Below are 13241 nucleotides of genomic sequence, written 5' to 3'. Positions count from 1 at the left end.
GATTATATAAGTTCTTTCTTTATTAAATTTTAATTCTAATATAGTTAACATAGTGTGTTATTAATTTCAGGTGTATAATTTAGTGATTTAACAATTCCATCCCAGTGCCCATCCGAACAAGTACACTCCTTAATAATCCTTGTCACCTGTTCACCCATCACACTACTGGTCTTCCATCTGGTAGCCATCTGTTCTCTATAGTTACAAGTCTGTTTCTTGTTTTATCTCTTTTTTTCCTTTGTTCCTTAAATTGCACATATGAGTGAAATCATATGGTATTTTTATTTCTCTGACTTATTTCACTTTGCATTATACTTTCTCGTTCCATCCCTGTCCTTGAAAATGGCAAGATTTCCTTCTGGTTTATGACGGAATAATATATCACATATACACACACACCACCTCTTCTTTATCCATGCAACAGTTGATGGACATGTGGGCTGGTTACATAATTTGGTATTATAAATAAAGCTGCAGTAAATGTAGGGGTGCTTATATCCCTTTTAGTTACGGTTTTTGTATATTTTTGGTAAATATCAAAATCGTACCAGTAGTACAATTGAGGGATCATAGGGTAGTCCCATATTTAACCTTTTGAGGAACCTTTATACTGTTTTCCACAGTGACTGCACCAGTGTACTTTCCCACCAGTGGTACAAGAGAGTTCCTGTTTGTCCATATACTCTGCCACACTTGTCTCCTGTGTTGTTTTTTTTTGGCCATTCTGACAGATGTGATACTTCATTTCAGTTTTGATTTGCATTTCCCTGATGATGAGTGATTTTGATGAGCATCTTCTCATGTGTCTTGGCCATCTATATTTCTTCGGAGAAATGTCTCTTCATGTCTTCTGCCCATTTTTTAGTTGGATTTTCTTTGTTTTTTGGGTGTCACGTTTTCTCAGTTCTTTATATATTTGGATACTAATGCTTTATCAGATATGTCAGGTAGAAAAATCTTCTATTCTGTAGATTGTTTTTCAGTTTTGCTGATTGTTTTCTTCATTGTGCAGAAGCGTTTTATTTTCATGTAGTTCCAAATGTTTATTTTTACTTTTGTTTCTTTTGCCTCAGGAGACCTATGTAAAATATATGTTGCTGTGACTTAGGTCAGTGACAGCACTGCCTGTACTCTCTTCCTGGGCTTTTATGGTTTCAGGTCTCACAGCTCTGTTTTTAGTCCACTTTGAGTTTGTTTTTGTGAATGATACAAGAATGTGGTCTAGTTTTTATTTATTTATTTATTTTTTGCATGTAGCTGACCAGTTTTCCCAATACCATTTATTGCAGACACTCTTTTTCCCATTAGATATTCTTTCCTCCTTTGTCAAAGATTAATTGACAATAATTGTGGGTTTGTTTCTGGGCTTTCTATTCTGTTCCATTGATCTATGTATCTGTTTTTATGCTACCACCATACTGTTTGGATTACTACAGCTTTGAAATCTAACTTGAAGCTGATATCTCCAGCTTTGCTTTTCTTTTTCAAGATTGCTCTGGTTATTTAGGGGTCTTTTATGGTTCCATACAAATTTTAGGATTGTTGTTCTAGTACTGTGGAAAAGGGATTGCATTAGAAGTATAAATTACTTTGGGTAGTGTAGACATTTTAATAATATTTGTTCTTCCAGTCCATGGATTATCTCTTTGTATCATCTTCAGTTTCTTTCATCAGTGTTTGTAGTATTCAGAGTACAGATGTTTCACCCCCTTGGCTAAGTTTATTTCTACATATTTTACTATTTTGGGTAGGATTGTTAATTTCTCTTTCTGCTGCTTCATCATTGATCTATAGAAGTGCAGCATATTTCAGCACACTACTTTTGTGTCCTATGTCTTTACTGAATTCCCTGATCAGTTGTAATAGTGTTTTGGTGGAGTCTTTAGGGTTTTCTGTGTATAGTATCATGTTATCTGTAAATAGTGAAAGTTTTACCTCCTCCTTACCAATCTAGATGCCTTTTATTTCTTTTTGTTGCCTCATTGCCTGAGCTAGGACTTCCAGTACTATGTTGAATAAAAGTAGTGAGAATAGGCATTCTTATATTGTTTCAGAGCTTACAGTGAAATCTCTGTTTTCCCATTGGGTATGATATTAGCTGTGGGTATTTCATATATGGCCTTTATTGTGTTGAAGTATGTTCCCTCTAAACCTACTTTGTTGAGGGTTTTTATCATGGATCGATGCTGTACTTTGTCACATGTCTTTTTCTGCGTCTGTTTAAGTGATCATATGATTTTTATACTTTCTCTTGATGATGTGATGTATCACATTGATTAATTTGCAAATGTTGAACCTTCGTTGCATCCCAGATATAAATTCCACTCGATTATGGTGAATGATTTTTTTTTCATGTATTGTGGAATCTGTTTGCTAATATTTTGTTGAAGATTTTTACATCTGTGTTCATCAAAGATAGTGGCCTATAGATCTCTTTTTTTTCTGGTACCTTCATCTGGTGTCTGTATCAAGGTAATGCTGGCCTTTTAGAATGAATTTGGAAGTTTTCCTTCCTTTTCTATTTTTGGAATAGTTTGAGAAATGTAGATATTAACTCTTCTTTAAATGTTTGGTAGAATAAGCCATCTTGTCCTGGACCTTTGTTCTTTGGGAATTTTTATATTACTGATTCAGTCTCCTTGCTTGTAATCAGTTTATTCACATTTTCTCTCTCTTCCAGTTTCAGTTTTGATAAGTTATGTTTGTTTCTAGGAATTTATCTCTTCGGCATTGTCCAATTTGTTGGCATATAGTCAGTCATAATATTATCTTAAAATTGTTTCTGTGTGGTGTGTTATTATTTCTCATGTTTCATTTGTAATTTTATTTATTTGAGTCCTTTTTCTCTGTTATTTCATGATTCTGGCTAAAGATTTTTCAATTTTGTTCATCTCTTTAAAGAAGCATTTTATCTGTTCTACTATTCTTTTAATTTCTATATCATTTATGTCCGCTCTAATATTTATTTTCTCTCTTCTGCTAATTGGGGGTTTTGTTTGTTCTTTTTTTTAGCTCCTTTGGATATAGTTAGGTTGTTTTGAAGTTTTTTGTTTGTTTGTTTGTTTCTTGAAGTTGCTTTGTATTGCCCTAATCTTCCTCTTTGAGCTGCTTTTGCTGCCTCTCAAAGGTTTTGGACTGCTGTTTTCATTTAAATTTGTTTCCATGTATTTTTGGATTTCTTCTTTGATTTTTTGGCTGACCCATTCATTACTTAGTAGCAATTTTAATCTTCCATATATTTATTGCTCTTTCTAGACTTTTTCTTGTGGTTGATTTCTAGGTACATAGTGTTGTGGTCAGAAAAGATGCAGGATATGACTTTAGTCTTCTTGAATTTGTTGGGACTTTTGTGGCCTAATATGTGATCTGTTCTGGAGAATTTTCTTTGTGTACCTGAAATGAATGTGTATTCTGCTATTTAGAATGGAATGTTCTAAATATATTTGTTAAATCCATCTGATCCTGTATGTCATTCAAAGCCACTGTTTCCCTGTGGATTTTCTGATTGATCTTTCCACTGATGTTAGTTGGGGTATTAAAAGTCCTCTACTATTATCATATGACTATTGATTAATTCCTTTATGTTGTTATTAACTATTTTATATATTTGGGTATTCTCATGTTGCATGCATAAATATTTACAATTGTTATGTCTTCTTGTTGGATAGTTCTTTTTATTACTATATAGTGTCTTTTTCTCTTGTTGTAGTCTTTGTTTTAAAATCTGTTTTGTCTGGTATAAGTGTATCTACTAAGGCTTTCTTTTGACATCCATTTACGTGATAAATGTTTCTTCATTCTCTCACTTTCAACCTTCAGATGTCTTTAGGTCTGAAATGTGTCTCTTGTAGGCAGCATATAGATGGATCCTTTTTTTTTTTTCATTCTGTCACACTATGTCTTTTGATTGGAGCATTTAGTCCATTTACATTCAAGGTAAATATTGATAGGTATGTACTTATTGTCATTTTGTTTCTGACGTTTTTCTCTCATGCTTTCTCCGCTATCTCTGTTTGGGGTGCTGGTTTTCTTTAGTGATATATTTGCATTCCTTTTTCTTTATGCTTTGCAAGTCTTTTTGTGCTTTTCTATTTGGATACCATTAGGTTTGTATCTAACATTTTGCATATGGCAGTCTGTGTTATAATGTGATTTTCTTAAGTTTGAACCCATTCTTTACTGTTCTTTTCCCCTACCTTTTAGATATTTGATGTCATATTTTACGTCCTTTTATTTTGTAAATTCCTTGATGGATTTTCCACAGAAATATTTATTTTAGTTACTTTGATGTTTCCCATTTGTAGATGGTCACTTTTGGTCTTTCCTTTCCGTGCAGTTTCCTGCAGGTCTGGTTTAGTGTTCATGAAATCCTTTAATTTTTGTTTCTCTGGGAAACTATTTCTCCTTCTATTCTGAATGATAGCCTTGCTTCATAGAGTATTCTTGGCTGCCTATTTTTCGCATTCAGCACTTTCAATGTGTTATGCCACTCCTTTCTGACCTGCAAAGTTGTTTTTTTAAATAGTTTATTATCAAATTGGTTTCCATATAACAAACACCTAGTGCTCTTCCCCACAAGTGCCCTCCTCCATTACCACCACCTGCCGTTTCCCCTCCCCCTCCAACTCTTTCCCCCTTCCCCTCCCCATGGCCCTCCATTAGGTTTCTCCTGTTAGACCAATGAGTGCAAACATATGGTATCTGTCCTTCTCCACCTGACTTATTTCGCTTAGCATGACACCCTTGAGGTCTGTCCACTTTGTTACAAATTGGCCTGCAAAGTTTTTGCTAAGAAAGCTGCTGATAGCCTTATGGGGTTTCCCTTGTATGTTACTGTCATTTTTTTGTCTTGCTCCTTTTTAAAATTGTTTATCACTACATTTTGACATCTTAATTACAATATATCTGTGTGTGGATCTGCTTTTGTGGATTCTGTTGGGAGTTCTCCATGTCTCTTGGAAATGGATATGATTGTTTCCTTCCCCAGGTTGGTGAAGTTTTCACATATTATTTCTTCAAAATTACTGACCCCTTGTCTCTGTCTTACTCTTTTGGGATCCCTGCCATACAAATGTTACTACATTTGATGGAGTCACTGAGTTCCTTAAGTGTATTCACTTATTGCATAATCCTTTTATCTCCCTTCTGTTCAGTTTGATTATTTTCACTCCCTCTGTCTTCTGGGTCATTCTGATTTGTTTCTCTACCTCTTCCATTGCATCATGGGTGTTTGTAATCTCATGTATTGCACGCTTCTTCTCTGATTGGTTCTTTTTTATCTCTATGTTAAGGGTCTCACTGATATCTTCCACTTTTTTCTCAAGTGCAGTATCTTTATGATTAATATTTTAAATTTTCTGTCAGTCATATTACTTTTATTTGTTTTGCTTGGATCTCTGGCTGTGGATTTGTCGCATTCTTTCATTTAGGATAAATTCCTGTCTCTTCTCATTTTGTCTAAGTCTCTACCTGTTTCAATGTGTTAGGAAAGTCAGTTATATCTCCTTGATGGTAATGGCCTGATGGAGAAGAGGTCCTGTAGTGCCCAGCAGTATAGCATTCCCTCTTCTCTAGGTTTGGAGTTTCTGGGAGCGTCTACGGTGTGTCCTGTGTATGTTTTGCTGTTGTGTTCTGACCTCTTTATCCATCAGGGCAGTGGCCTACATCGGCTCTCTGCCTGTTGTGGGCAGTGTTTGGTCTTTGGCCTGAATGTGGAGCATTTAACTAGGTATGCTCTGGTCTCTTTGTGAAATGAGACCTATCACCAGTGGAATTGAGGCTGCATGAAACTCGTAGGTCCAGAGATATGTGTTGGCAGCGGTTCGACTGGTCTTTTGGAGGGAGGAACCTGCAGTGATGGGACTTGAGGCAAGCATTACTGGGAAAGGTGCATCCACCTGAGCATGGGCGATGGCGCTTGGTATAAGCATGTTAGGTAGTAAGCATCTGTGCTGCATTGGTTCCCACAGGTGGCCCTACGTTTATGCTGAGGAGCAGGGGAGGGAAATGATGCCTGCTAGTTCTTTGTCCTAAAGGGATCTCTGTGTGAATTCTGCCTCTCTGGGACAAGCTTCCAGATGAGCTCCCAACCTTTCCACCATGTGCCCCAGATGCTCTTGAGAAAGCAGTTACCATACTGTTTGTCAGCAGGCTGTTTGTCCCACTGTGTCTCCAAGGAGCAGCTCTAATACCCTTGGGGCTTTCCCAGAGCCAAGCATGCTGACTTTTAGAACTCTAGGTTTAAGCCCCACTGGTTGCCACCACTCAGAAAATTTGGTCCCTCTTGCTCTTGAAGCCAGTTGCTCTGGGGATTTATATTCCTGCATGGCCTTCCCTATGTGCTAGTTCATCTCTGTAACTGCTGTTCCCACCCCCCACAGTGGCCACAGTCTGTTTCTCTCCCAAACCATATCTCTACACTTCTTCCTTCTTTGATGTGGTCTCTTCTCTGCCTTTACTTGTGGAATTTGTTCTGCCAGTTCAGGTAAATTTTGGGGGTATCTTGGATGATTTGATTTGTATTCAGGGGCCGAGGTGAGCCTAGGGTCCTACTCTGCTTCCATCTTCCCCACAAATCTTGAATGTAGGTTTTATATCATTTTGTCCTCAAAATTCTGTGTGGTATAGAGGATGGGGGGTGGTGTTGTTTTGTTTTTAAAATAGGAAATTGTCGGCTTGGACTGACTTAGTCCAGGGTTTTATTTCTAACTTCAGGACTGGGTTTTCTTTTGAATGCCTACTGTGTCACAGTTACTTAATGACACTGAAAAATTAAGTGTCCTAGCCTCAAGGAGCTCACAGTGTAGTAATCAGCATTACCGCTTTCTTTTATTCTTCTCAAGTAACTCTGTTCCTGTTTTGTTTTTCCTACATTTTGCCCTATTTAGGATTATTCTAGCCACTGGGAAAAAAATTTTTTTATTCAGTACATTTTTACTTTACCCACTTCTTTAGGAAACACTTCTAATTTTTGTATATGTGACTTCTCCTTTCAAAAGTAAAACAAAAAATTAAGTCTACCCTTGAGATAAGATGATGATCATATTCTTATATTTGCTACATTGAGTTTGCAGCTCTATGTTGAGTGATCAAGTGATAGCAAACTGAAGAGCACTCAGTCTGTACCAGGCAACATTGTAAGACCGTGCTGTCTAGTGCAGCAGCCATATGTGGCTCTTTATTTTTATTTCTTATTTAAATGTAATTTCTTCAGTTGTACTAGTCACCTGTCAAGGACTCTGTGACCATTAATAGTTAATGGCTAACTGGGCAATGCAGATAGAGACCATTTTTATCATTTAGTGAAGATCTATTCTCAGTGCTTTTTCACCCTTCTAGCACCCTGTGGGGGGTATATTGCTATCATCTCCAGTATGCAGTTACATAACTTGCTGGTAAGTGACAAAGCCCAGGATTTGAATTCAAGTAGACTTTTTTTTACAGTTTGTGCTTTTAACCAAACCAATAGCCTATATAATGCTGTTAAGTTAGTAAGTGACATAATTTCTTTCTGGGCCAAGAAAATAATAGTCTACAAAGAATACAATAAGAGGACTAGTATCTGCAATTAGAGGATAAAGAGATCACATATTTTTAAATATCTAAAATAAGAAACTTTTTAGATTTCATTGATTTGGATGTTCTTGAAGTTCCTACTTTAGGGATGGCAAATATGCAACTCTGTATCATGATAGCAAATACCAAAGTGCTCATACTAGCATTGCTAATTGACCTTTGTATTCTCCCATCAAACCTAGAGTATTTTTGCCAATGTAACCTATTACTACCAGACATTCACCCTTTGTGAAGTGAAACCAGTTTACGCTGTCTCCTCTGCTATATCAGCATTGAGGCCAGGTTATAATGTGGTAATAAATAGCCCCCAAATCTCAATGGCTTACAAGTTTATTCTGTAATTATGCTACTTTACCTGTAGATGGATTATCTCTGTTCAATATTATTCTGGGACCCAGGCTGAAGGAAAAATAGTGCTTACTTTTAACATGTTTTTCTCATGGGAGAAGGGAGACAAATGGTGAATTCTATGCTGCCTTTTAAAGCTTACTTTCAAAAAAGGCACATTTTGCATTTCATTGGTCAGAGCAAATCACATGGCTAAGCTGATATTATTGGAGAGAAAAGTGTCCCTGGGAAGGGTAGGCCCAGAAGGCAGGGGCAGGGATTATATGAATAAATAATCCATCACATCTTCTTAGAAGTATTTCTTATCAAGTATTTATGTCCTGAGATTCCAACGATGCATTGAAATCTTTATCTTCACAAGCTCACTATTAAAGATTTGCTGTTAAATCTTTTCAAGTATAATTCTTTTAGAAAGTTTTTTATGTTTACGAAGTATGCGGTAACTTAGCGTCTAAGGTCTGTTTCCCTTTGCTTCAACCAGGTGCTCGGTCCCAAGCAGCTTCTATTTTAACCAAGTTTCAAGAACTCAAAGCTGTTCAAGATGAGCTGAGAATTAAGGAGAACGAGCTACAGGCTCTAGATGAAGAATTAGCAGGTCTTAAAAATACAGCTGAAAAGTAAGACTTCTGCTGAATTAAGTTATATTTTTAATTTTCTTTTTGGTCAAAGTTTTGTATGGTAGAAGATGAAAGAATTTTAACTACAGAAATACAACTGCTGACTTTTATCAGTTTTGTTTTCTGATTAAAGTAATGTCATTGTTATAAGAAATTAGGGAATGCTACTTAAACAAAAGGAAGAAAAAAACAGCCAAATATTTTTCTTTCCCTGTTGAGATACGTTGTTAACATTCTCCTGGGATTGGTGGGGAAATCCATTCTCTGGAGGTTGATACCAGAGGGTACTGGAGTCTGATTTGAAATGGTACACAATGTAGTGTTGATCAGATATCAACGTTAAGTTCAGCAACATTGTGGCTATCCTATGGCTATTAAAGTCTCTGGGTTGCCTATTGAGGCGTGTCGGAAAGTCACTGTTAAACTGTTTCTTCTGTATGGATATGGATATGTATGTGTACCTTTCAGTATTACTTTTGTGTATGATCTAGGTAAATACATATTTTTTGAAATTGGGATCATGCTATTTAAGGTAACCTCTTTTTGTCACTTAACATTATTTACTGTAACCTCTTTTGGTCACAACGTCATTTACTACTACTGAGTGCCTCCTGTGTGCCAAGTACTCTCGGAGGAGCTGGGAATACAGCAGTGAACCAAACAGATAAATCTCTTCCCTCTTCTTGTTTTCAAAGTTAAATTGGTGAAACATGTCAGATAACACTAAGTTCTTAGAGGAAAAATGACACCCATAGTCTCCAAATATGACAAATGGGAACGGAGTTAAAATTAAAATCAGACATTTTATTCAGAATTCACAATACTGAATAAAGATGAAAAAACATAAATTTTATATGGTTTTTGAATTTTAAGCATTCATTCATCTTCTGAAATGATCAAAACTTAGAATGTTGCCAAGACCTTATGTATAGAAGAGATGCTCATATTTAGTCAAAGTGGTCATTCCAAGATAGACATTATATAAAAATGTCCACTTTCAAACATATGAAGCCTGCTCTTTAGCTTCATTAATATAAATTAACAAAAAGTAAATGAACTTTTCTCTGTGAAAAAAAATGGGAAGAAAATTTCTGGGGTCTGTGGAAGCTTTGGCAGGGCAAGGAGTTTGTGGTTGGATTTAGCCTCGAGCTGTTACCTTTATTCTGTATTGGGTCATTTATTTTGCAGAGTTGTTTGTGGACTGGTAGTGGCATTGAGGTCAAGGAAAGGAAATAGATTTTTAAAAATGAGAGTGGAAGTATCAGCTAGGGCCATTCTTTCACAGACCATATCAGGAAAATAGCTTTTTTTTTTTTAAGTTTCTATACTCCCTGTTTTTAACTGAATTGAAAAATGGCTTTAAAATTAGTTTTAATTGCTGTCAAGCATTCTTGGCCAAGAATACTCAAGGGAGTATTTATGTTTTATAAGTTGCTTCCTTTTTCCTCAGACCTCATGAATTTCTAGTGTCAAACTGCCTTGTGAATTTATTACAACTTGATATTTCACTGCGGCTGAATTAGCTAAATACCTTTCACAGAAAGAATTTTAAGCAGCTAGAAATGGGCTTGATTACAGGATTCGCAAGAAGAGCACCCTGTAATGTTTAGTTCAGTACTAGGTCTTTTAAAACTATGAGTCTCCTTGCAAAATCTTGGGAACTTTTTTTATTAATATTTGAAAATAGGAATTGATAAGCAGGTTTTTGAAGTTTTGTGTGATTGTTGCATATTACTGTATTCTTGTGGGGAGCTATTGTGGAGTTTAGAGTTTTTCTTGGTAAGAGTAGAAGAGACCATTTTTAAGGAAACCTATTTATTCAAAGGTTAATGTTAGGGCTTTCTAAAATTAAGAATATTTCTATAAATAGTTGTCAGTCTTGGTCATTTACATTCATTTACCTTCAGTGATCAAATCAGACTTGAATTCGACTCCTCAAAAACAGAGTCATCAAAACTCTTCTTATAAGCAGTGGCATCTTAACATTGTTGATATTGTGAGTTTATTTTAGGTAAGAGCCTATAGTTTGAATGCACGTCTCAAATAACAGAAAAGTTGTGGTCATTTAGTGTAAACTTCTCTTTTTCTGAGATATCGCCAACTGAAACAGCAGTGGGAGATGAAAACTGAGGAGGCAGATTTATTACAAACCAAACTCCAGCAAAGCTCCTATCACAAGCAACAAGAAGAATTAGATGCTCTTAAAAAAACCATTGGTAAGATAAAAATAGTCTGTGTTTTATTATACTGGTAACCTTACTTTAGCTATTTAGATCTCATTTATTTGAATTAGTTACCTTAAATATTTTAATTAGATATTATTATATTGCCACGTTCTGCCCATTTGGAGCAGTATACATTTCCACCAGTGGCATATGAAAGTTAATCAGTTCTCCAAATCCCTTCTTTTCTAGAAAGTCTTTAAAATATTTTGGATCTGATTGTTTTGAAGAGGTAGCACAGTACTGTTTTAACCTGCAGAAATTGCAATTTGATCTATTCCTTGGACCTTTTGGTTTCTACTTCTGTGAATATTCTATTTGTTTCACCCGTTTTTCTGTTGAGTTGCTTATGGTTTCTATTGTTCTCATACTTAAGAATTATGATTTCTTGTAGATTATCTGCATTATGAATATCTTTTATTTATGTGCTTGTCTTTTAATTTTGTTTATAGTATTTTTGTTAAACAAATTTTTAATGCTTAATTCAATTTATAGCTGCTTCTACCCCTAATTTTAAGAACTTGTCTTAAACTTTTAATTAGAATTTAATTGTATATGGTAGTTTTAGTTTTTCTCATTACATAGGACAATATCCACCTAATGAATCCCTACTAATAGGTTTTCTTCCTTTTTTATAAAGTTTTAAACCCATTTTGTTTATTCCATATTTCTTGAAACCAGTAATCTGTTCTGTATTAGCTAAGATTTTTTTTTTAAATTGGTTAAGAATCCACATGTAAGTGGTATTAAATGGTATTTATATTTCTTTTTTCACTTAGCATAATGGCTTTGAGGTTCATCCATGTTGTTGCAAATATCAAGATCTCATTCTTTTTATGACTGATATTCCATTATATATACCCACCCACACATTTTCTTTATCCATTATCCATGAGTGGATGCATACTTAAGTTGTTTTCCATATCTTGACTATTGTAAATAATGCTGCAGTGAATATACTGCTGTGTATATATTTTTGAGTTAGTGTTTTTGTTTTCTTCAAATACCCAGAAGTAGAACTTTTACATCATGCCTATTTTTAATTTTTTGTGGAACTCCCATACTGTTTAACACAGTTACCGCACTAATCTTCATTCCTCCTAACAGAGCATGAGGGATCCCTTTTCTCCACATCCTCTCCAACACTTGTTATTTCTTGTTGTTGTTGTTGTTTTGATAACAGCCCTTCTAACAGGTGTATCTATCTCATTGTGGTTTCTATTTGCATTTCCCTGATGCTTAGATGATGATCTTTTCATGTACCTGGTGACTATCTGCCTTCTGTAGAAAAGTGTCTAGTCAGATACTCTACCCATTTTTTTAAGCAGACTGTTTGGCTTTGTCTTTTGAGTTGTATGAGTTTCTTATATATATTGAGTACTAACCTCTCATCAATACATGATTTGCAAATATTTTCTCCCATTAATTACATTGCCTTTTCATTTTGTTGTGTTTTTTTGCTCTGCAGAGGCTTTTTAGTTTGATAATTGTCCCAATTATTTTTGCTTCTGTTGGATTTGCTTTTAGTGTAAAATTCAAAAATATCATTGTTAAGACCAGTGTCAAAGAGTTTATCACTTATGTTTTCTTCTGGAGTTTTATGGTTTCAGGACTTACATTCAGGTCTTTAATCCATTGAGTTGATTTTATGTGTGGTGTAAGCTAGTGGTGCAGTTTCATTCTTTTGCATATGGCTGTCCAGTTTTCCTAGCACCACTTACTGAAGAAACTGTCCCTTCTTCATTTTATGTTCTTGGCTCCTTTGTCGTAAAGCCATGCATGAAGGGTCAGTTAATTTATTTCTGGGCTCTGTTTTGTTCCATTGATTGGTGTGTCTTCTTAATGCCAATTCCATACTGTTTTAATTATTGTAGCTTTGTAATAGAGGTTTTGTTTTTTTTTCTTTGGAAAAAAAGCAAATTTATTGACCCAGGGTGTTACATAGCAGGTAACAAAAATTTTTTGGAAAATAAGTTATACAAAAATCACTGACTATATCAATACGAAATAAGCGTTAAATAGAAGACAAAGCCAGAGGATCATAGAAAAACAAGATGACACTGAGGTTCTCCATAAGACCCACTTCAGTAAAATAGTAACAGCCCAGTATTCAATAATGTGATTTCCTATCCTTATTAAGACTGTAATTAAAATAGCACCTATGTGTCAGAAAGATTTGATTATATTAAATTATAGTAAAAACTACTGGAGATCAAGTCTAAAGAATTTGAAAATGAGATTTCTAAGTGATCGTATTCTCTGCATTTGGTTTATGGAAGAATGTACTACTGTAAATAGGCAACTATGCACTGCTTAAATTAGCATGCCTTCAATACTGAATGTATGTTAAGTGTGTGTATCCTGGGTCTGAGCTCTTACTGTGGATGACTTAGTTTTAGGGAATCATGACCCTTCCTGAAGTATAACTCAGGATGAGATCAGAGAAGCGGTGGTGGCTGTGCACAGTATTCTGCAAGTC

At 35.3% G+C, this 13241-nt stretch overlaps 1 protein-coding gene across 3 annotated transcripts in view; it reads left to right on the top strand.

Moving 5' to 3' along the window:
* The window catches only part of SMC2 (structural maintenance of chromosomes 2), a 63840-nt gene that overhangs the window by 25119 nt on the left and 25480 nt on the right, over positions 1-13241 (top strand). For all 3 annotated transcript variants that reach the window (XM_029920717.1, XM_029920715.1, XM_029920716.1), the window contains exons 16-17: positions 8405-8540; positions 10632-10756. In XM_029920717.1, the coding sequence (XP_029776577.1) occupies positions 8405-8540; positions 10632-10756 (261 nt within the window). The remainder of the gene's footprint in view (positions 1-8404; positions 8541-10631; positions 10757-13241) is intronic.

This window comes from Suricata suricatta, chromosome 13 (genome assembly GCF_006229205.1).
Source record: "Suricata suricatta isolate VVHF042 chromosome 13, meerkat_22Aug2017_6uvM2_HiC, whole genome shotgun sequence".
Lineage (NCBI taxonomy): Eukaryota > Metazoa > Chordata > Mammalia > Carnivora > Herpestidae > Suricata > Suricata suricatta.
Note: the sequence above shows the minus strand (reverse complement) of the source record. Positions and strands in the feature narration are given on the sequence as shown.